At 39.0% G+C, this 24,555-nt stretch overlaps 1 protein-coding gene across 7 annotated transcripts in view; it reads right to left on the bottom strand.

Moving 5' to 3' along the window:
* Positions 1-24,555, bottom strand: part of RPS6KC1 (ribosomal protein S6 kinase C1) — a 103,701-nt gene that overhangs the window by 18,423 nt on the left and 60,723 nt on the right. For 6 of the 7 annotated variants that reach the window (XM_058165375.1, XM_058165378.1, XM_058165376.1 and 3 more), the window contains 4 exons: positions 22,191-22,238; positions 20,475-20,607; positions 11,377-12,918; positions 11,016-11,105 (listed from right to left, as the gene is read on the bottom strand). In XM_058165375.1, coding sequence (XP_058021358.1) covers positions 11,016-11,105; positions 11,377-12,918; positions 20,475-20,607; positions 22,191-22,238 — 1,813 coding nt within the window. The remainder of the gene's footprint in view (positions 1-11,015; positions 11,106-11,376; positions 12,919-20,474; positions 20,608-22,190; positions 22,239-24,555) is intronic. The other variant, XM_058165377.1, reaches the window with a different exon arrangement.

The following is a 24,555-nucleotide window of genomic DNA, read 5'->3' as shown; positions in this document are numbered from 1 at the left end:
GGACAAACCAACAGAAGAATAAGTGCACGCATTGAAGAACACAAGAACTCAGTCAAAAAAGAGGAACCAACTTCTTCCCTGGTCCAACACCTTAAAGCCACAGGACACGATATTGACTTTAAAAAGACCAGAACTATCGCCAAAACTGAACACTTTAACAACAGAATAATCAGAGAAGCCATCGAGATAGAAAAACGCCCACACAGCATGAACAAACGAGATGATACCTCCCGCCTACCAGCCATTTGGAAACCTGCCCTTATTGACAAATGTGTCCCTAACACGAGGAATGACACCAGACCCACACTCACGAGGTCCACACAGGATGTCACCACCACACATCCACCCAGAAAGCAGACCCAAACCCACACTGATCATGAAGCACGATTAAGGACCAGAAGCCAGACCACAGCTGCAACATTGGCCATTTCAAACCCCTCCAATCCATACATGCAGCAGACTGACACCCACTGTGAAGATGTGGCACGACCGCGAACACGAAGCCGGACAACAGCTGTGCAGCTCACCAGCTCAAATCCCCCTGCAGCTCAGACTAATCTGAGCACAACCAAGCCCCCACCCAAAGAGGACACACCCCCATCCAATCAGAGCACAGCCAAGCTCCCACCCAATCAGTTCAAACCCCCACTAGCAGTTAAAAAGGAAGAAACAGCTGCAGTCACACATTGCTCCCAGAAGCACGAAGCTGAAGCCTGAAGATGAAGCTTGCTGGGTGACTTTGGGTCCGCCATTTAATTTTACCCAACCCTCTTCACAGAGATGTTGTTATAAGGAAAATAGGAAGGAGTATTATATATACTCATCATCCTGAGTTACGTATAAAGTAATAAAGGTGGGATAAAAATCTAATAAATAAATAAAATATCAAGTCAGAAGAATAGACTGTCCTGCTCAATATTGTCCACTAACTGACAGTGTCAACTTTGGAAACCATATTACGCCAGAAGCTTCCATGCTTCTCATGTAAGCTTCTCATGTATGGGAAAGTAGGAGAGGGGATGTAATAGAGGGATTGTTTTAAGACATAATAGCTTTCTTCTTGTCGGTCAAGGTCAGGCCGATCCTGCATCTGGAGAAGGAGTAGTCAGAGTGCTGTCTTGGGATGGGACGGATGGTGATCGGAGCATGTGATCGACTGAGGAGTGAGGGGATGGTTTGGGGGGTTTTGATTTACTGAGGGAAAACCAAGACCTCTCAGATTCGAGTTTTCCCAGATGTGCCAATTTACCTATTCTAGTAAATAAAACTTTGAAAAATGCTTGCTTCAGTACTTTTACTTGGAGTTGGGGTTTTTTCTGGAATTCTGACAAGCAGTACATCTTAAGTATTCCAAGCAGGAATTTTTCCCAGCCGTTCTAGAAATATCAGAAGCTCAACTCCCAGAATATGCATTTAGCCACTGAGCAATAATTCTTTCTTAACTAATTCTCAATCTTCTCTTTATGAAAGAATCCTATTTATACAATATATCAGTTCATATACTCTGATGATATATTTATGGCATAATCAATTTACCCTTTACAAGAGAGTTTCACTGAGAAAAGGCTACATGCAAATGTGTAGCTGCACAAATCTATACAAAATATGTACCAACTCAAACAAATCTTTCATCACATCTAGAACAATCTCCCTGTTAATTTACATCTTCCAGGATTTACATCTTCCCTAACTTTTTTGTCAGAAAAGATGGACACTTATGCATTAATATAAATGTTAAAACTAAGGAAAGGCATTCTTCTTCAGAATTCCTGCTAACAAAAAATGGTTTCTGCCTGTCAATCTAATCTCTTTATTAAAATGATATTTCTATTCTAATATTTTTGTGGAGAAGCATGTATATGTGCACGAATCCTAATTCAAACAACATCTAAGTTTGTGTACTTCCAACTTTCTCCTCTTTTCGTCAAAACCAAAGTTATAATAACAGAGGCAACACTTTTCATGCTATTGTGAAATCTTCATTGTCACAAAACTATCTGCAGTTTGAGATATCAGAAAGCTGTTCTGGCTCTTTAAAAAAAGCCTTGAGAATGAAACTGGATAGTAAGATAAATTAGCACAAACTTTTATGGATCCCATTATTAGGATTTCCGCTTTTTCTCTGTCTACAATCCTAATACTTAAGCTTATTTTACTGTCCTATCATACTAAAATTGTCCTAAGGCATTTATTACAACACTGATTAAACTGTCGCAACAAACCATGTTTCTTAAAGCTTCTTTTTCTTTCTGAATTGGACAAAATATGTGGCACAAAAAAGCCATGGAAAGATATATACTCGGCATTACAAGACAAGATAGAAAGATCTGCACATGGATTAGAGAACAAATGAACATGTATGATATCATCAAGAGAGTAAAAGAATTGAAATGGAAACGGACTGGTCACATACCAAGAAGAACCAATGGATTCCACTTAAGTGGAAGTGGAACCAATGGATTCCACTTAATAAAAAGTGTCCGAAAAAGACCTAAAACAAGATGGATCTACCACACCAGCAAGTATTGCGGGCCCAATTAGCAAAAGAAAGCTCAGGACTGTATTGGTTGGAAACATTCAGAACAGGCTTTCATCCTGCAGTGGATAGACAAAGGCTAAAATGATGGTGATAATGATTCTTTTTAACAGCTAGTTCTAACCATTAAAAGATTTATAGTAACCTCCATATTGGGTTTTCTTTAAAGAATTAAGGCAATATTTATACATTTCATTTAAAATAATATAAGCTTTAAGAAAATGGAAATGTGTTGTTTTTTTCTTGTAGCTACCTCCAAGACAAAGTTTAATCTTAAACCTTCTCTAAGCCATCTACTAATAAAGAGTGGACAAGTTTTTTAGTTCCATCGAGTGTGGTAAACAATCACGCTTAGTCTCACTTCTTTCTTAATTATATGGACAAGGAACTAATTTTCTCCCATACACACCCAATATGTACACAGAATGATGTTTAGATCTCATGGTCTAATGGAAGAGATTCCTTTGAGAATTATGGGTGTCACTGACAAGTATAAGCTGAACTTTACTCTTGTTATCTTGGAGATAACCATAAGGGGTGTTCTGTTGATCATATTGTTTTCAAACTTTTTCAAACAAAATCATTTGCTTATTCATTGAGAACATAAGGTAGATTAGAACTCTGCATTCACAATTGATCTTTGGGGACTCCCAAGTATCACAGAAAGCTTCAGTGCTTCACCAAGCTTCCTTATTCGTTATGATTATTTTTTTCTATAATGCCCTTTCCTCAGAAATATTCAAATGCACAAGCTGAAATAATGTGTGATAATGAGACAGTTGAGTGTTGCTCAACAGCAACAAGTCCTAAATATTTTTATCAAAATGTTCTTCAAGAGCTTTCAGAAAGCCAGAGACTGATATTAGCAAGATGGATCAGTTTATAAACATAAGGAGTGAAAAATCATCTGATCTGACAAAAAAAAAACAACTATTCCACCATTCTGCATTTGTGGAAGCAAACTGCAGATATTCAAATTTTCTTCAGTCAAATGGCAGGGAAGCGGGAAATCAGGTAGAACTGGAAATGGAAGACTCATTGGAAGACTCTCAGTTAATTCATGCAGTTGTTTTTGCAGGCAGATCTCAGGTATCATGCAATCTGAAATGATTACATTGGAGATCCTAATCTAAAAGGATTAGCTGGCAGATACAAAAGGCTTAAAACCCTGGACCATTCTGCCAACCAAAATAAACCAGAATTGCATAACTGGTATCTTCCATGATCAATAGCACTGTATGGTGCAAGTTATATTTTAAAACATTTATAGAGCACTCATGTAACCTAATCTTTGAACAGAAAACATGGAATTAAATGGGTCAGAACGTTGTATGTTCATACATTACTGACAGTAAACTCTACATTGAATGAAATTGTTCTATTAATCAGTTCCTATATTCCGTATGTGATTCTTACCTTTTGCAGTTTAAAAAGACATTATGGCTAATTTTTACACATTCCCTTTAATGCCTACTTTATACTTTGTGAACTACCATGTACTACTTACATTTTCCTCATTTCAGCAGCAGTTATTCTTTAAAATCTAAGATCATAAATTTGGCAAGGGAAAAAAATGTCCCTAACAGAAGGTGATCATTTGAATTTCAAACTGAATCTTTCTTGCTTTCTCCTCAATTAGACAAAAACATGTTGATTTAAAAGGTTTGTGTCTGTATGTTTCTTTTTTCAAACTTATTTTTAGACAGAATAATGGCCCCCCTGCTAGCTTGGCATTTGCTCAAAATTTTTGTCCCTGCAAATCAAATCTGTTGCTGGAATTTTTCCCTCTGCTTTCCCTGCTCCCCCTCCTCCCCCTTTCAAAATACCAAGGCACATTAACCAAAAGATAAAAAGGTTGGTTGCTGATATTACAAAGCGCAGGGCAGGTGGCTAATGTTTTTTTTAGCACAAATATCTGATAAGGTTCCCAGGGGACGCTAGAAGCAAAAGGATGTTTCAACAGAAGTGAAACATTTGCATCATGAGTTGGGGATAACCTTATTTTTAATCTTTACCCTAAGATTTGTCTAGTAATAAAAAAAGAAAAGAAAATGTTTTTAATGACAAATGACAAACATTGAGAAATCTGGACATCTAATGGGCTATGAAATATTGTGAACTGGTAAGAAATTTACTATTTAGGAAGTGCTTATAGCAAATCAGAGCATCTATCCGTCTATAATACTGACTCTAACTTTCAGATAGCAGTATCTTTCCTAACTCTACTTGAAGTAGTTGGGAATTAAAATGTCCACGTGCAAAAGATGTGCTTCCCAATTTTACATTTCTGATAGTGGTTATTCTTCTACACTCTACAACCTCCAGTGGCATCCATCTCTAATTATTTGAGCATAACTAGAGCTTCTGCCTCCTTTCTTTTTCCTCATTTCCTTTGTGCATTTGATTATTAATGGAAGAAAATGGCAGCCCCAATTGCACTTCATCCTTCCTGCTTTCTATTCCATATTTTGACCACTATTGCAAAGAATAAGAAAAGCACCAAGAAGTAAGAGCAGCACGAGATTCCATGTTTTAACAATTGCCCTCTTAACAGATTCACCCAACTACATTATTCCTTAGACATTCTGCTTCATTGGAACAGGTGTGTTTTGTTTTTATTATATTGTACAGACTTTTTATATTTATTATTATTAGGGATTTTAATTATTATTATCACCATTCTCTGAATTCATGAATTCTGACTTTTGGGTGGGTAAGAGCATTATGTTTTGGAAATAGCATGATAGTCGTTTATATTTTCAAACCATGTCCACAGAACCTTTGGATTCTCCAAGAACTTGTTTGGATTCTTTGACAACCTTTTTTCTTTACATTTCATTTAAAGACAGACAATTTTCTATTACAAGAATATTGTCTCTTCATCAGAAATTCTGGGAACTTTTCTTTTTTGAAACCTGGAAAAGCCCGATTTGTATCATCTTAAAGTTTATGAAGTCACCTTCATTAGGAATCAAGGGAATAGCCTGATAAATGGTAATACTAAAACACTCAGCAACTTGCACTGCTGAAAAAGCAGTTGAGTACAATTATAATTAATTATAACACAGCTTCTTCTTTATCTAGGGTTCTCTCATAATATAAGGAACTGCTAGGTGAGTCTGATTGTAAACAGTTAATGGTAGGTTGCCACCTACTGGCCAACTTTGAGAAATCTCCCTTGGCAAAAAGTTCCTTCAAAAAGGAACAATTGGGCAAATGTATGGTGGTGGTTGTGATGGAGGTTTTCTAATCCAAGCACTAGCTTTCAACTTCAGGGGTTTAATTCTTTCCAGGAATCCTGATCCATTTTTAATTGCTCCTGCTATTATCACCAGGCAGAATTTCAGGAATACAGGTCTCAACATCCATTGGAGGTGGCAATTTACAAGTGGAAAATAGCAGGGTCAGAAAAGATTAAACGGGGTGCCCTTCAGATTCAAATCATCTTAAGGAGATTCTGAGCAGCACGTGGCTCTATTTTGACAATGGGAGAATTTGTTCTATTTGCCAGAAAGTGTGTTCCAAAGGTGTGTTTTTAGGATATATATTTAAAATGAATTAGACTACAAGACTAAAAAACTATGTTAGTTTTCCCACTGCAGTTAGAAAAATAACATACTTTCTTCAGAGTGTCATATTTAAAAAAATACCATTAGGTACATGATAAGACAGAGCATCTAAGCATCGCACTCCAACACACAGATTTTAGGGGTGGGGGGGGACCATTAGCCGCTAAGGAAAAAACTGCTTTGCTCAGGTCTTTTAAGACTTTTAAGATCTCATTCCTTCTAATTTTTTTTTTGTCTCCAATAATCTTTGGCCAGGTGTTTTGAATGTTCTTAAGATGACCCTGGAGGGGATGACCTTCCCAAATTTGGCAAGATCTGATATTGGAAGATATACCTTATCTTGACAGATTTTAACTACATTTTACTTATAATCATTCGTTTAGTGACCGTTCAAAGTTACAACAGTACTGAAAAGAGTGACTTATGACCGTTTCCACACTTATGACCGTTGCAACATCCCCATGGTCACATGATCAAAATTTGGATCCTCGGCAACTGATTCATATTCATGACAGCTGCCGTGTCCCAGGGTCATGTGACTTTCTGAGAAGAAAAGTCAATGAGGCGGCCAGTTTCACTTACCAACTGTGGCAAGAAAAATCAAAAGGTGGGGGGGGAAACCTACTTAACAACTGTCTCGTTTAGCAACATAAATTTGGGGCTCAATTGTGGTCATAAATCAAGGACTATCTATATTGTATCTAAAAGGAACAAATCAAGCTGTGCTTTGTAAATGTCTGGTCTTTTTAAAAGATTCAAAAGATCTTTTCAATTAAAAGATGCATTTAAAATCCTGAAAAATTACTGGTACTTTTCTGCCTAATTGTTTATCAAAAACAAAAGCAGAAGCAGTTGTTGTGAAGAGGGTTATAACTGGGTTGGTATGTTTTCTGTTAATGTAACTAGGGGCAAGGTCTTTCCTAACAACCTTTCCATTCTGTATAGTCTTGACAGTGATAAGAGAAGCATATAGATCTGGCCTCTTTTCGTATATTCTAATCAATGTATCATGGAAAATTGCGTGTCTTTGCAAAACAATACTTGGTTCCAATAGAAAGGTTCCTTGCTTGTTACAAATGAAAAATAACAGAAGCATCATTCTTTTTTGGTGACCTTACTGGCTGCTTCATGCTCTTCTTTTTTTTTTACTTGAAATTATCTGTCAGACCTGGATTCCCGCAAACACCACGGAAGATCCAGTACAATGGAGATCCTGATATAATCCAATCTTCCTCTAACTGCTGACCTTCAGGTACGCTGAGGAATACCAGACTGGGGAAAGCTGGAGCAGAATCACTCCCCAAATTTGATCATTGCATCCCAGCATCATCATCCCAGCATCATCATTTTTCTTGGTTTTCTACTTACATATTTGGATGTATAACTGCAATTAACCCCAGAAACTTATTTTATATACCTATCTCTTCTTTAGTAAAACTTATGAGTTTCCTATTCATATTTTGGACAATTGTTGTTTGGGAGGGGGACAATATGCAGGGTGACAAATATCATGTCATACATTTTCCATTCCTATACATTTAACGTAAGAAAATGAATATACGTTTTCTTATTCCTATCACATATGGAGAGGGTGGTTGATCAGGTGATAGCACCAAGCCAACCTTGGCTGAAAGCACTTAAAAGGGTCTGGCTTGAGTAGTACCTGGAGACCACCAGGAAATTGCTGGGCTATAGAAAACTAGCCTGAAAATTCAAAAAGGAATACCAATCCCTGCATTGGTGTCAGGAAAATAACATTTTATTTGTTTGGTTTCTATAGCCGCCTATCTCAGCAAGTATTACTATACAACCTTCCTTGTCAGGAATTCAAATAATGGTTCTCTAATCCAGCACAGGATTCTACCTTTTAAAGAGGATCTGTAGAGAGACATTACTATTAGATTACGCCAGGGCAATAGAGACTAGCACTAGATAGACTAGCAACAGGACTGCATCTTGTGCCACAACTATGAATAATCAGACTAAATATTATTAGTCTTCTCCCTTACTTATTTACATTCCTCCTGTCTGACTTCTTTAATTTATGGGATTTTAAGGTTCTCGGAGTCTTAATTGTTCCAATATTGATTCATTTCTATTGAATATTTTTCATCTTAAACAAATTACCTAAACTTAAGAATTTAGTGGCCTCACTCACCCAGAAACATACACACTGTTTTTTCATGCGTTCAGGCATACTTTGAGTTATATGCAGTAACTTTTTTTTTTAATGGCTAATGAGCTATAATTACATTTTATAGATTTTTAAATAAAGTACTGCATTGCAAATTTATAAAATTTAAAAATCAACTGTTTACAGACAAATTCAAACAATTTAATAAAAAATAAAAGCAAATGAATTTTACTTATTCTTTTAATTTTACTTATTACTTGATAAAATTTCACCAGAATTTTGTTAAGTCAATTAAGCTTCCCAGGGGAGCCAAGGCCAACATCCTGATCTAGATCATCCAAACATCAACAAGAGAAAGTAGTCCTTCAGTCCATATAGACTCAAGACACTTAAGATTTCAAAATTATTTTGTCTTAGTCTTGGAAGTGAACAAGGAGCCAATAGAGAATATGACTCCAGCAAAATTATTTAGTGAGGGTATGTCAACAGAGGATTTGGGGACAACAATCTCAAGATGACCTCTAAAAATGTTCCTGCTTGAAGTAATTATAAAAAATATAAAGAAGAATTCACAGATCTTACTCATAATTTTTTTCAGAAACAAGCATTTAAACGTTATGACACTGGCAAATAAACACCCCACTTAACTCTTCAAAGACTTGTTACAGTATCAGCCAAGAAGCTTCCGAAGGTAGGTTTGTCTTCAGACAGAATATAGACTGTTCCACAACTGGGCACCTGTACCCCTCCCAGGAAAAAGATCTTTTCTCAGTAAAATCGGGGCTTTGAGGACACCTTATGAATAAAAATTTTCTCTGTGCAAAGAAAAATAGCCTTTCAGGTAGCTTTTTATAAAAAGACAGTTTTTTGTAAAGGTAAAGGTTCCCCTCACACATATGTGCTAGTCTTTCCCGACTCTAGGGGGGTGGTGCTCATCTCCTTTTCAAAGCCGAAGAGCCAGTGCTGTCCGAAGATGTCTCCGTGGTCATGTGGCTAGCATGACTAAACGCCAAAGGCGCACGGAATGCTGTTACCTTCCCACCAAAGGTGGTCCCTATTTTTCTACTGCATTTTTTACATGCTTTCGAACTGCTAGGTTGGCAGAAGCTGGCACAAGTAACGAGAGCTCCCCCCATTATGCGGCACTAGGGATTCGAACTGCTGAACTGCCAACCTTTCGATCAACAAGCTCAGCATCTTAGCCACTGAGCTAATTAGCAGTGTGAGATTTTTCCAGTCTTCTACAATCTAAAACAATGCAAGAGACAGATTAACAATCTTAATCAAAACTCAGACTTTGATACTACAGGAGGCTCCTCCATAATATCTTCATAAATAAAAAAATACTTTAAGAAACAGCACTCGTCCTCTGAAGTCTAAATGATTTATAGTTATATTCTCTTTATCTTGGGTTTGGTCCAGGCTAAACAGTTGCACCTCATTTCTTCAAAATCTTTATAAGTGAAATCACTATATGTGATTAGTTCTTTTGAGTCAAAGCAAGTGGCAGCATCTCAGTTGGCTTAACTAAACTCAAAAACAAGATAATTGGATCTAAACTGTATTAGATGGTGACCACAAAGGAATCATAGGGCTGTAGATTAAACTAGAAAGCTTTTTTTTTTAATGATCAACCACTTTGGCCTTGTTACCAAGAAACATGAATATGTCAATATAGTCTCCATGTATCACATTCAATCTGAGGGATACATTATCTACTTTTTCTTGTAATCAGTTTTGGTCAGACACTTTTACTTAATATAATCTTAATTCCTGTTACTAACATTAAAGCTAATCAAAATATGTTACATATGCATCGCTTGCTGGGACGCCCATTTTATTTGTCCATATTCAGTATTTATATCCATAGTAGTTTTATAGCCACAGCTAGATTAAAATTTACTGAATTATTTTCCTGAGAAACATACCATAATACATACATGCAAAGGAAAACTTGTTCAAAATGTGATACATTTAACTCCTCTTCATTTCACCAATAAAAAGTTTCAAGAACTCTTTATTTTAAGCAGATTTCATAAATCTTTAGGCATATCTAATACATCTAACTTCATTCATTTTGTCAAATTTAAACTTTTGATAGTGAGTTCTTTTAAACCAGTGTTTCTCAACCTTAGCAACTTTAAGAAGTCAACATTGCAACTCTCAGAATTATCCCGCTAGCATGGCTGGCTGGAGAATTCAGAATAATAGAGTTGGGAAGGGACCTTGGAGGTCTTCTAGTCTAATCCCCTGCTCAAGCAGGAAACCCTACACCATTTCAGGCAAATAGTTGTCCAATGTTTTCTTTAAAATCATCAGTGTTGGAGCACCCACAACTTCTGGAGGGAACTTGTTTCACTGATTAATTGCTCTGTCAGGAAATTTCTCCTTAGTTCTAGGTTAGTTCTCTCCTTATTAGTTTCCATCCACTGCTGCTTCTCCTGCCTTAGGTACTTTGGAGAATAGATTGACCTCCTCTTTATGCCACTCCTAGTCCTTCTTTTCATTAAACTAGACATACCCAATTCCTGCAACCGTTTTTCATATGTTTAGAATATCATATTCCAAAATTGTGTGTGTATATACATATTCATATTCATATTCATGTACATATACATGTACATATACATATACATATAGATAGATAGATATACATATATAAATAAAGTGTTAGTAGATACTGAACAGTTTGTATTCCCAAGAACGAAAGTTCCATGAGAAAATGAAAGCTGCTAATCTGTTTTCCAAGTGAAACATTTGAGGTGATTGCTCTAACCTGGGGCACAGTACATTCTCTCTATGGCATCGTTGTCACAGGAATCTTCAACCTCACTCCACCTGCTAAAATACGTTAGCTGAATGTGTCCTAAAAACAAAACGACAGGAGAAATCAAAACATTTTTCCCTTCCATTTTATGCAGAAGTGAACTGTAATTACTCCTTTTGTAGCTAAAAACAGTATCATTAAGAATAATGGCATCATTAAGTACTAGAAGCTATTACTGGGGGTGAATTTGCTGCACTGATAATGAAGCTCTAGACAGGAAATGAAGATACTAATTACAAGATAAAACGCCTTCTCAGTTAATTGGGAGCAACAGCGAATAAAAAGAAATGCATTTGCAAAAGTTCCTGACCTCGATCATTCAATAAGATGTTGTTTGGGTTCAAATCACGGCACACAATTCCTTCTCGATGCAAGGCATCAAGGGCTACCACCATTTCAGCTGCCCATCTTTGAACACAGCCTTCAGGGAGGTAAAATCTGGAGGTTAGTGCTAATCTCTCATCCAAGTCCTGAAAAAAATGGTGTATTTCATTCTCTCCTCTGCTCTTCACATCCAACTCTTTGCTTTCAGCTTTGTGTGACAAAGAAGGGGCTGTTCCCTCTTTACAGTTTTCTTCAGTATGGTCAGAAAACAGCAACACAGCTTCACTGTCCACTTCTAAGCTGTCTTCTGTAACAACTACTTGTGCACTGGCAACCATGACATTGTCCTTTATGCTGAAAATATCTAATGATGATGATGATGATGCTTCTCCGAGTCCTTGAAAGGCCATCCTGTCCCCAAAACCAACTGAGTCACTAGCAGCTGTATGGAATGTCCTAGCTGTTTCCTGATTGTCTTTGCATAGCCCTTGTGATTTTGCTTCCTTCAGATGCTCTACCTTTTGCTCAAGCACTCTGCTTTGTTCTGCACTGTTATTCAATTGCAAGACATCGGGGGTTTCCAAAAGTTTGCTTTCCAAAATGTCTCCATTCTGTTCCATCAGTTTTGTTGGTCTATCCACTGGAGCTTCTTTCATTTGCTCCATAATGCCTGGCAAGTTGACCAAAAGGTCAGGTCTTCCTTCATCAATACTACCAACCTCATCAAAGGCTACATCCTTAAATGATATCACAGGCACAGAGTCATTAGAACCCCTGCTGATAGTATCCTGAGATGCAAAGCCTAATTTGTTTTCAATGACTTCAAGGCTCTCATCCTGATCTAATGTAGGAAAAAATGGCTTGAAAGATTCTGATTTTAAGTTATGAAGTTTATCTCCAAAATCAAGACCAAGAAGTTCACTGGTGCTATCTTTACTATCAATTCTGAAAAATTCCATGGGGCTGTTCTTGGATTTATGTAATGATTCTGATATCATAGTAGGATTGGCAGTTTCTGGATCTACATCATCAGCAAACTCTTTTATTTCCTGACATGTGAATGCAGATTCCAAGTTCCCAGTGACAACTTCACCTTGAGCTTGGAGGCCTCTTTGCTCTTTGCTAATGACAACATTATCATCTGCTTTTAGGACAGATTCCTCATTTAATGAACCAGGGTCAATTTTTTCTTGACTATACTCATTGCATAACGTTAGATAACTTGTGGTACATTCCTCTTCTGAGCTAGACCCAGAGTCAATCCACTTAGGAGAACCTTCCTGATCTTCTTGGTTATTACTACCATCTTGAGAACTTGGAGTGAGACTGGTCAGCAGTGGTAAAACCTTTAATACATTGTCCCCATTACTTCTTCTGGAACCAAGACTACTGCTGATATCCTGAGGACTAGGACTTGCCTGATGCAAATGTATTTTGGTACAGCTGGATTTTCTGGATTTAGAGGCTTCAAAGCTTTCTTCAGGACTCCTGTTCAAGAATTTACTAATGTAAGACCAAAGTTTGCCTCCTGTAAGAAAAAACAAAATAACCAAAATTAATTGTATTTCATTAATGCCTAACTATGGCAGAAGGTGAAATTATATGTAAGTATTAACATTAGTAGAAGATGCTATCCACTCGTATCCTCTAACGGAGTATAATTAGGTGCTAGCATTACAACAGCACTGATCGGATATTTCTGCATTTTTAGACCATCCATCGTCTGCAACAGCAGAGTGATATTTAAACATTCTAAATGGTTTGCAATGAAAGTAACAAAAGAACTTCAAAGGGAAAAAGTCAGGAAATAACACAAAGCATGCATTTCACATCTACCAAGTTGAAAATTGTTCAGAATGCCCAAATCAAGATCTGAAAATCAAAGTTGAAAGATTATGGCATAATCTAGTCATGGTGGTTCCAGTGGTTATCATTTTGCCATACCAAAAAGACTTGGGCAATGGGCATTTAGAAAATCTGCCCCTTGACAAAATGTCCATCTAACATATATTATTATGCTGATCAGTTACAACCATCTAAGTTCTTAGGAAGAACTCGACACATGTCTGCCAACATCTGCTAAAGAATAGGCAGCTCTTATTTCAGATTCTTGTTTATATTGTAATGCTATAGCAATAGAAAATGAAGAAGGTAAAATGATCTAAGATTTTGGAATTCAAAAAAAAAAAAAGCATCTGCCACATAACATCCCAGACTTAACAACTTTTGATAAGACAAAAAGGTCTGAATAGTGGATGTGGCAGTACCTGAAGGCAGCACAGTAGAAGATTTTAAAAAATGAAGAAAATCACAAAATATAAACCCTGCAAATAGACATAGAAGACTATGGCAAAAAAAAAAAAAGTAAAGATACATGCCTTGGGTGCAATCTCAAAACCACTGGAATATCATTGAACATCATCAGCATTGACAAAATCACCATCAGTCAATTGCAAAAGGCAGCTTTACTTGGAACAGCTTATATCCTGCAGTGATACCTTTAACACCTTCAGACAACAGCATCTGCCTATCTCAGGTTCTTGGGAAGGACTGAATACTGTAGGTGGATAAAAATGCCAATACAGTCTGAAATCTGGCTGACTGTGCAACGAACCATAATAATAGTTTTGTGGGGATCTTGCTCTTTTTTTCTCTCTCCAGCCCACCCCCAGTTATAAAAAGAAAAATAAACCTCCATTGTGATACTAATTTTAATCCCTTCATCTCTGTATCACATTCACATATACACTCCATGGCAGGAGGGACATCCATAGCCAATAAAGTTCACTAAATATAGTTTATCAATCACATTGCTGCAAATACCTGTCAATATCCTTAGGCCATAGGTCAGCTGACTATCATCTCAATTTAGATCTACCATATATTTTAAGTAAACTATGAGCTTGAAGTGGAACTCAAAATGGAAGCCAATGGGAGCCTTGTTTGTTGCTAATAAATTACTGAAATTAAAAATGTGACATTTATTTAAATTTATTGGCCACCCAACTTTAATGTATTCTGGACAGCATAAAAAACTTTTTTTAAAACCCCATAGAAATGGCTAAAAGCATTAAACTAGACATGAACTCCATTTCATGTTTCCCCAAAATAAGACAGGGTCTTTTGACCCCCAAAATATGGCCTTGGCCTTATTATTGGTGGGTCAGGCAGAGAGAGGCTCCCTCCATGCGCCATCAAGCCCCATCCCTCCTACGAGGGGGGGGGAAACGAGCGACCCAAAGGCGTGGCATGACCTCCCCATGCGGGGCTGCAGCTCCCTTCGCCCTTCACTGCCTCTCTGCCCCGGCTCCCGGAAGACTTGGCAGCAGGCGGCTGGCCTGACCGGCATCTTCTCCGTTTCCAGCAGCTTCCAGCCGGGGTTTGGAAGCCGCAGGGGAAACCATCCTCAATGCTGGGTGGGCACCACATGGCAAGAAGTGCCAAGCAGCTGCTTTCTTGCGAGCGGGTCAGGAGTTTGCAGGTGAGGGGGATGGATGGATGAATGGATGGGAGGCGGGCAAGCACCAAGAATGCTGGGGGAAAAGAGAATGAGAGGCAGCTCCTGATCAGCTCAGCTGATCCACGGGTCACAATTAAGGGGCCCAGCAGCCATTAGCTGACCAGGGAAGGGAATGGCTGCCTCCTGTGCTGACCACACCAACCCCTTCACTAGGGCTTAATTTCAGGGGAGGGCATATATTTATGCCCACCCCAAAAATCAGGCTTGGCCTTATTTTTGAGACATGTCCTATTTTTGGGAAAACACAGTTTCAGCTCACAGATGCAGACACACATATTTATCAAATAGATTTTAAGCAGCTAAGACATAAGCAGAGCTGACTGGATACCACTGAAGGTCCATAAAATCTAGCACTGTGCTTTTACATACAGAATGAGCCTAAAATGGTGGTGGTTGCATTTAAAACCCCGCTCTTCTGGAATTCTTATGGTACAATAATAAAAGAGCCTTAAAATCACCATAATTGTCATGTAGCTCAGTGTTATCTATTATAGCTGGCTTTGGCTCGCTAGCTTTTCAAAACAGATTTTTCTTATTACCTGATAGTTTTTACTGGAAATGTTAAAGCTTTTCATCGGAAATGCTAGGGCTTAAAGCTAGAGCCATCTGAATGTAAAATGTGTTTTTAACTGAGCTATGAGACTTACGCCAATAGATAACAAAGTTCTACCTGCAGTTACATCTGTTTTTATCCAGCTGTTGTTTATTCTGGCCTTTTCTTTCCATATTCCCTCTTTTAAAATAGCAACCTTTTTTACTGTCCCACCCAACCTAAAATTAGGTTTTAAGTTCCCGGAAGGTAAGGGAATTATTTTTAGTTCCATAAAGTGATTGTGCTTGATAAATTATTACCATTATAAATGTATTTCTACTGAGAATTACTTTGGTGTAGTGGTTAAGGTAACAGGCTAGAAACCATAATACCATGAATTCTAATCCCACCTTAGGTGTGAAGTCATCTGGGTGATCTTGGGCCAGTCTCACACACACACACACACACACACACACACATACCCTCCCTCCCTCCCTCCCTCCCTCTCTCTCAGCTCTAGAAAGGTGGCTATAGCAAACCACTTTTAAAAATGCTGCCAGGAAAACTGCAGGGACTAGACTAGGCAGTTGCCACAACTAGTCAGTCAACACTGACTAGAAACCACAAATATGTATATGTACTGCCTATGTGTATGTGTATAAAGAAATAGACCATCTTCTATTTCTATTTCTAAGCTCCAAGTTTGAGATGGTTTCTGAAGCCTGCCATTATTTTATCAGCATCTTCCAAAGTTTGAGAAGGTGCTCAGACAACTATTTGCAAACATTAACGTTGTAACTCAGGCCTGTCAAACTGGTGGACCATGGGCCCAATACGTCACATGCAGGCCACGCCCACCCCAGTTCCGCAAAGGCAAAAAACATCACGATACATCATGATCAGCCTGTGACCCGATCGAGTTTGACACCCGTGTTTAACTAAAAGAAACATTCACTGGTATATTGTACATAGCTTGATGTAAACCAGGGATCCACAATTCCCAGTCCGCAGCCCGCTGCCGGTCCACAGTCTGTTGGGAACCAGGCCATGCAAGTGAGATTGCAAAATGAGAGCGTGAGATTGCAAAATTGCATTTGCGAAAGCAGCACACGCACAAAACAATTCCCTCTCCTCCCCGCTACCGCCACCACCAGTCCACAGAGCTGGAAAAGTTGGGGACCGCTGATGTAAACCATGAATAATCATTTGAATAATCATTCAAGTATTCTTTCATGTATGTATGCACAGAATAGCAATAAAATGCAAATATGCAAAGAATTGTTTTTTAATTGTTGTACATATCGAAAGGGGGAAATCAACAATGCTATTCTTTTTTTTCCAAATGTCCAATTTAGGTCACAGAGGACCAATATTTCCATCTGAGTATATCATTAAGTCTTTATAAATGACACACTAATAATCTTTTTCATCTTATACTGCTGTAGCTAAGACTGAGTAAATGCATTAGCCAATGTATTTGATTATTGGCCATCCATTACCATGTAAAATTACCCATAATTTTATTATGGTAATAAAGGGGGAAATCAATTGATTCAAAAAAGTTTCCATAAATCTTACCTTTCAAATATTTGTATTTTTTTACAGTAAAATTTCTAACAAGAATCCGTTTGAGGCATGCTTCTTTCCATGTGGTTCTCAAGCTTCCATTGTTTAATTTCAATATCACAACCCATCTGTGAATATTACCAATTTGATTTCTATTTACAAATGAAAAACTGAGGCTTCTTGGCACTTTCATCCTCCAAACCTCGGATCTTAATCTAGTATTGTTTGGCAACGTACATGAGGTCCCATCAGCGGTGGGTTTCAAAAGTTTTTACTACCAGTTCTGTGGCTGTGGCTTGGTGGGTGTGACATGGCTTGGTGGGCGTGGCAGAAGGATACTGTAAAATCTCATTCCCACCCCACTCCAGGGGAAGGATATTGCAAAATCCCCATTTCCTCCCAATCAGCTGGGACTTGGGAGGCAGAGAATAGATGGGAGTGGGGCCAGTCAGAATTTTTACTACTGGTTCTCTGAACTACTCAAAATTTCCACTACCAGTTCTCCAGAACTGATCAGAACCTGCTGAAACCCACCTCTGGTCCCATGTATGCAAAGCATTGGATATTCCAACCCATGAGTAAGATAGGTGGGTGAGTTGGTGGGTGGGTGGATAACTAATTGCTAGGGTTGAGCCTCAGTCAAACTGCCAAGGTGATGGACAGGACCAAAGGGTAGGGGTATGGAATTCTGGGAAAAAGCAGCAGCCTATCAGCAGTTTCCCAGCTGGTGGTCCTTTGCCTATAGAGCAGCCAGTTGCGTCCAGAGAGATGGGGCAGGATCTGGTTCTTTACAAAAAGTTTGCCAACACCTGATCTAAAGTATTAGCTGTCCCTCCCAGTGTTATGTCATCTTCATCTGGATCCCTGGTTTTCTAAGCATCCCAACTCTTTCATCCAAATCATTGATAAAAACATGGAATGGCCATATGTCCAACATCATGCATAAAGAGAAATTTGACTGGCACACAGAGCTTGGCACACCAAAACAAAAGTTGGAAAAATTCTGATGGAGGTAAACCATTGCTACAATTCTGGAGTTGGGAAAGTGGGCAAACTTTTTTAGGTTGTAAGAATAGGGGAACGACAAAGCACTTTTTAATGGCTGTGAGGAAATTTGAGGTTAGTACTATTGATGGCAGCTTTTTGATAGAACAGCTGTGTGAAGCCTATGTGGAGGTTTAACATACTTACTGTACTGTTTATGTTTAAATGACCTTGCTGCCAAGTTTTAGTGACATAATCTGGGGGGCCTTCTGGGAGCCACAGAAAAGAAGTTGGGCTACCTTTCCTGACTCAGAATTTGACTCAGAATTTAAATACTAAAGAATTATAGCATTGACAAAATTAGAATAGGGAATAGTTCTGTTTCCTGCTCTTAGGGCAACATATGATCATTAAGGCTCAGGGAGGAGCGATACTAAACATTGCCTGCTATAGAATTAGTGTTCATTAACAGGAAACATCATCATTTCGAAGTTTCTTGTGCGCTTTCCAGATGAATATGAATTCCAACACATTTATGCTGAAAAAGATTTGACACTTCCCAGCAGCCACTCAAATTTAAGTTTGATCTCCATCAAAATCTTCCTTCAATGTCCCTGAAGACTCTCTTTGAAGCATCTGTTTTTACCATTTCTGGCACTGATGCCACTAAGTAGTAGTGAAGCTTCAACATGTCTTGCCAAGTGCTTTGTGACAAAACTAACAGATGCTTTATGAATGTTCTCACCTTTAACAAACCATTTACTACATTGTAATGTGGAGGAGGCTTTTACTGGATTCAGTGCTAATGCTTGGAAAAAAGAGAAAAACTTTTCATTACTGACCCTTATTTTCAATGGAGGTGTTAACTTTTTAGATCCTATAAATCCAACTTAATATTTAGACTGAACAGATACTTTCTACAATTGTGGAAAGACTGAGGGATGGATGAAAGTAGAAGGAATCAATCTACAGTTGTTTGTCATGTAATTGGAGCTTCTCCACCTCCTACCCATATACAATTTTTTTTCCAGATGGTAATTCTGTAAAGAAGTGTGGAGGTAAAGCTCACCATGGTAAATTGGCATCTTAAAATTTTAAATATTGGCTTTAGTTGTAGTGGCATAAGTAACATCACTTTACTGGCATGCTAGTGCCAAAGAACAGGCAAATTCCAATGCCCACCCTAATTGGGCCACTATGAATTTTAAACAAATGCATTTTTTTAAAATAAAAGGTAGCAGGAAGCAACAGCCTCTCAAAAACTTCTGAGGTACTGGAGGCCTATCAAATTCTGAGAATCTGCCACCAACTCACCACTGTATCTACATTAGGTGTCTACTGAGTGAGTCAACTGTATCGTGTAAACTGTATCCCAAAATTAGAAATAGCACTGAAGATCACTTCAGAAGCTATTACTAGCCAAAACTAGGCTTAATTCCATTCTTGGTGATTTTTTTTAACATCTGACTGTACACAGGCAAAGGAATTGGGATTTTTTGTAAATCATGTTTATATGACCCAGGCCAAGGAATTTGTCTCAATGTTCCCACTGAGCCCAAATAGCCCAAATTATGCTTACAAAATAATTTATTGTTTTGTTAAAAAAGTAAACCAGCAACATCCGCACGGAGCCATTGAAAAGAAATTGATGACAATGAATATGCTTCTCTCTTCAATTCATATTGTTTACTTCAGTGCAAGCAAAGCCCTTTTGGAGTGTTTCTCATTTTTTCTTGAGAAACGATTTGGTGAGTCTGAAACTCCACAATCGAAGTTCCACCTCTTTGAACATGTTTGCCATGTAGATGTGTCACCCATAGGTCTCACTGAAGAAAACAGTACCTTAGTAGACCATTTCTGCCCCTCATGTACAGACTGGATCTATGGATTTGGCAATATGCATTCACAAACACCAGTGACGTTTCTGTTTGACACATACAGAAGCCATACTGTAAGGATCTTTCACCATCTGGATCAGGACCACTGCAGCAACAACCAAGCCAGATAGGCTCCTTTTTAAAGACAATTTCCCTACAGTTATCACTTGTTCTAGGAGCATCATATGGAATAATGATTTGAAGCAGAAAGGATTTGCAAACAGAATAAGCAGACCAGCCTATCATTGCACGGGGTAAATATTTACTTCACTGTTTTTCTCAAAAAGCACCTTTAGGAAGCATTTGGCCTGTGTAACCTAAAGCTTTAGATCCAAAGGAGAAGGCAGCTGTTTTACTGAACGGTGGAGCCGTTTATAGGATATAAACTGTAAAAAGCAACAATGTAGCATAACAAAGAGCACATATGCCTTAACACCCTTTGAACACACCCAGTGTTCAAGACAATCCCCAAAATTTTGATTCAGAAGATAAACTTCTAACATCTGGATGGTATCACCTGAAGAAGCTGAGGTTTTCTTTCTCCCCCTACCATCTCCCTTGCCTCCCCTCCCCTTCCCACAGCTCATCTGAATCCACAGACCAACCTTCTGCGTGATGCAGCACAAGGAAGACTGATTCCTCTGAGATGATGTACTTGTGCAAAGCCACCATGTTGGGCACACTGCGGGGGATGATGGTCTTTCTCTTCCTGCTGCATTCGCTACTTTTTCTTAGACCCTGACAGAGAACAGAAAGGTCAGTTGTACCCTCAGTTGCCTTTGGAGCATGCTGTGCTCTGTGCTTATCAACCAAACTAATCTATCCAAGTTACTCCAGGCTTCAGAGAAACCACTCATCTGCTGTTCTGTGCCCCTCAGTCCCCTGAGGCCCTGCTGATGGCATCTGGCGCACATCCAGAGAACAGAAGATGGCACAAAGCTGCCATTAAAATCAATTACATGGGTCAATGTTTTCATTAGAATCTCTCACAAACCAAGTCATCAGAATGACACTCAGTTATTTCTCTATGACCTTTTTCCCCCAGATATCTCTTGTGGGGAGGGGCAGGGAGGGCAGGGGCCGTGCTTTAAGGATCAAAGCAAACTGCTAAATCCATTCACATTCCAAAGGCAAGTCTTGCCCCACCTTCTATTTGATGGACTCGAGTCTGCACACATTTCCATTGGGTCGAAGGGAAGATAGACTGGTAATGTGATTTGTTTCCTGAAGGTGTTATAGATTTTTAAAGATGGCACACATAAAAAAAAAACTTATGAAAAAAGCACTGCGGATAAATAAAGTGTGGCTGAATTACTGAAGATCACAATTAGTGTTCACATGAACCTCCAGCTATTGCTGGGATGGGGGGGGGGGGAACCCAGCCCTGATTCTCTTCATCTCTTGTCAATGTCAAGAGGAGGAATGTAATAAAACAATGCAATAAAATAAAAATATGCATTACTACTATGCAAATGTTCCAGCTAACCCTCTGCTTTGTTTAGTGACCTAACCGTGCTCATTCAGCTTTATTAGATGATATTAGGAAATGGAGAAAGAAATGCGGGATTGTCATTCTCGCATCTCATACATTGTTTATGGCTGGCCTTGTCATCTTCATGCCGCTTCCAAATTTGCAAATGAAACAAAGGCTTCTTCAAGTGGAAAAGTATTAGATGAATAGGAATAGAAAACTCTAAAGCAGTGGAGGCCCCAACGTATTGGCAAAGGCATCAGGAAGGGGGAGAGCTTTGTGATATATCCTATAATATAGATGGGGAGTGATCTCTCAATATTGTAGTACCACAACTTGTAGCAGTCTCAGCCAACATGGCCAACAGTGAGGAATACTAAGAAAACAAAATAAGGTGGACTGGGGAAACAAAGGAAAACAACAGCTGTGTACAAAACCCATAAATGTGTACAATAATGGCCCCTGAATTAACCTCTCCTCTTCATTGTAAACATGAACCATGGCAAACTAAGCCCAACAAGTGTTGGGAGAGAGTGGAAGAATTACTTTAATGTCAGTATTTACTACTTCCACTATTGAACTGACCTAGATATTTCAGTAAAGAAAATGTAAACTATGCCATGGGACACTGACTGTAACAACTCCCTTTCCTTTGATGGTCAAAGCAGAAATAAGTGTTGCCAATAGCAGAAACCATTTATTAGTTCTGTAGCCTGCCACTGAAGATTAACAAATAAAGCACAGACTCCATAAACCTGACTGATGACATTCTGCGTTCTGGATTTTGTGGACTGAACTGTAAGCAGTGGGAAACCGGTCGCCATTGGCAAAGTGAATAATAATGACTTACCTTCAATATATATGTCTGTTGTGTCCTAGTATCCATTACAAGCAAAACCTAAATGGAAAAAATAAGTGAAATTAATCCAATCTGTCGGAACTTTAAGTTATCGGTATTAATATTTCCTAATGATTAGAAACATAACTCTCTAAAATGGACTTGACAGAAGGAATATAGATAACAATTAATTTCTTTTTTATAAGATATGATAGCTGCAATATTTAATCAATGAATCAATTAGACTGATTATTTAAAAGTAAAACAGTAATACTGTCAATTAAATAATCTATCTCTAATTAGCAGAAGCATATTTTAAGCAGTTAATTATTTTTAATGAAATACTTACAGGCATTAAAAATGGCAGGCAGAAAAGGCATGGCCATCCTTGTAATCGTATACAATAACACATTTGCTACATGATTTAAAAACAAAAGGATGACATGAAAATAAGAGGTTTTTTACCTTCAAAATTATTTTCACCTGCAAATGTATGTAGTTCCAAATCTCGGAAGCTTCGTCAATTTAGAAAAAAATGCATGAAACCCCTCACTGTTTGCTATCTATTCCTATTTTTTGGATCCAGCTTATATACCGCACCAGAATCAAAGTGGTATGTACTGTTCTGTAAGGCACAGCAAGCAGCACTGAAGTTTCTTATACTGACCCACTTCATGTAGAACTTTTAAATGTAAACAAGACCCAGTGAGAACTGTCAACTTACTTTTCTCTAGATCAGCTTGGATTAATTCATGGTCAAGATCTAACCATGCTTGCTAGTCAAAATCCTGTCCCAGTGTCTGGAGTCTAATGGAGTCTGGCTGAGGTGGAATAGGCTTAGATTCATACTTAGAAAGACAATGATGTTGTGTCTCGTCCAATCTCACAGCAGCCGGGGCCTTCTTATCTGCTTCCGAACACGGAGGAATGTCCTAGTATGCCTCCCGGCCCCAGCCCTGGCCCATGCCCAGACAGGCTGAAGAGGAGGAAGTATCTCCAGCCCCCAGCTCTGGCTCCATGCCCAGGCAAACGGAGCAACTAGACCCCTCCCCCTCCTCCACAGCATGTGAGCCTGAGGGAGGTCAATTGCAAACAGCTGCAGACTGGAGTGACCCTCGCGTCAGAAGACTTGATAGACGGAGGAAACAGAAGGAAGGGAGGGGCAGGCCTGGATAAGTGCTGAGTCATAGAGCCATACCCCATGGCCTATATAAAGGACCTGCTTTCTGGCATTCTCTGAGTCAGGCAAAGTCTAAACATATCTTGCTGAAGTCACTTTCTGGTCTCCTGCCTGCCTTGAGGACTTTGCTAGGACTTTGGCAGAGCTGCAGAGGCACGCCTGATTCGGATTTCCCTGACCCGGCCGTCAGCGGAGGAGTGGGACACGACAAATGAGCAAGTGGCAGGCTCCGAGGTTTTTTACATGATCTGGTGCATTTATGCCCATTTATCGGTTGGGAAGACCTATTCATAGTCAATCATACTTTAGATAGCTCTCATTTGAGCTATTACATGCAATATACTCGACATGGGGCTTCCCTTTAAAACCATGCGGAAGCTTCAATTCATGGGTGTCCAACTTTTGGCTGCACTGAGTGAAGAGGAATTGTTTTGAGCTGTATATAAAATATATAATATAGTTAATGCACTGTATATAAATCACGAGGGACGCGGTGGCTCAGGGGCTAGGACATTGAGCTTGTCAATCGAAAGATCGGCAGCTCAGTGGTTCGAATCCCTAGTGCTGCCGTGTAATGGGGTGAGCTCCCGTTACTTGTCCCAGCTTCTGCCAACCTAGCAGTTTCGAAAGCATGTAAAAATGCAAGTAGAAAAAATAGGGACCACCTTTGGTGGGAAGGTAACAGTGTTCCGTGCGCCCTTGGCGTTGAGTCATGCCGACCACATGACCACGGAGACGTCTTCGGACAACGCTGGCTCTTCGGCTTTGAAATGGAGATGAGCACCGCCCCCTAGATTCGGCAACGACTAGCACGTATGTGCGAGGGGAACCTTTACCTTTACCTTATATAAATCACACAATAGTGTTAAAAGTTACAATCTTGTGGGGCCGCATTACTAGCTGTCCAGGGCCGCATGCAGGCCATGGGCCATGGGTTGCACACGCCTGCTTTAAATGGTCCTGTTCTGTTTCCCTTCCCCAAATACTCCCAGCAAAGAGTCCGTCAGAGGCCTTCCTTTTTTCCTTTTATTTACATAGATACATGTCCTGGCCACGTCTACCCACGGGCCTGCCAAGTTTCTGGAGATAACGAGGAAATTATAGATAAGGCCAGAATTACTCACGAATATATTCTTCCCTCCATTGAAACAGTTAGCTCGCGCCAATTCATTAGCTCGCGCCAACTCATTACTTTGT

This window comes from Ahaetulla prasina, chromosome 1, assembly GCF_028640845.1.
Source record: "Ahaetulla prasina isolate Xishuangbanna chromosome 1, ASM2864084v1, whole genome shotgun sequence".
NCBI classification, from domain to species: domain Eukaryota; kingdom Metazoa; phylum Chordata; class Lepidosauria; order Squamata; family Colubridae; genus Ahaetulla; species Ahaetulla prasina.
Note: the sequence above shows the minus strand (reverse complement) of the source record. Positions and strands in the feature narration are given on the sequence as shown.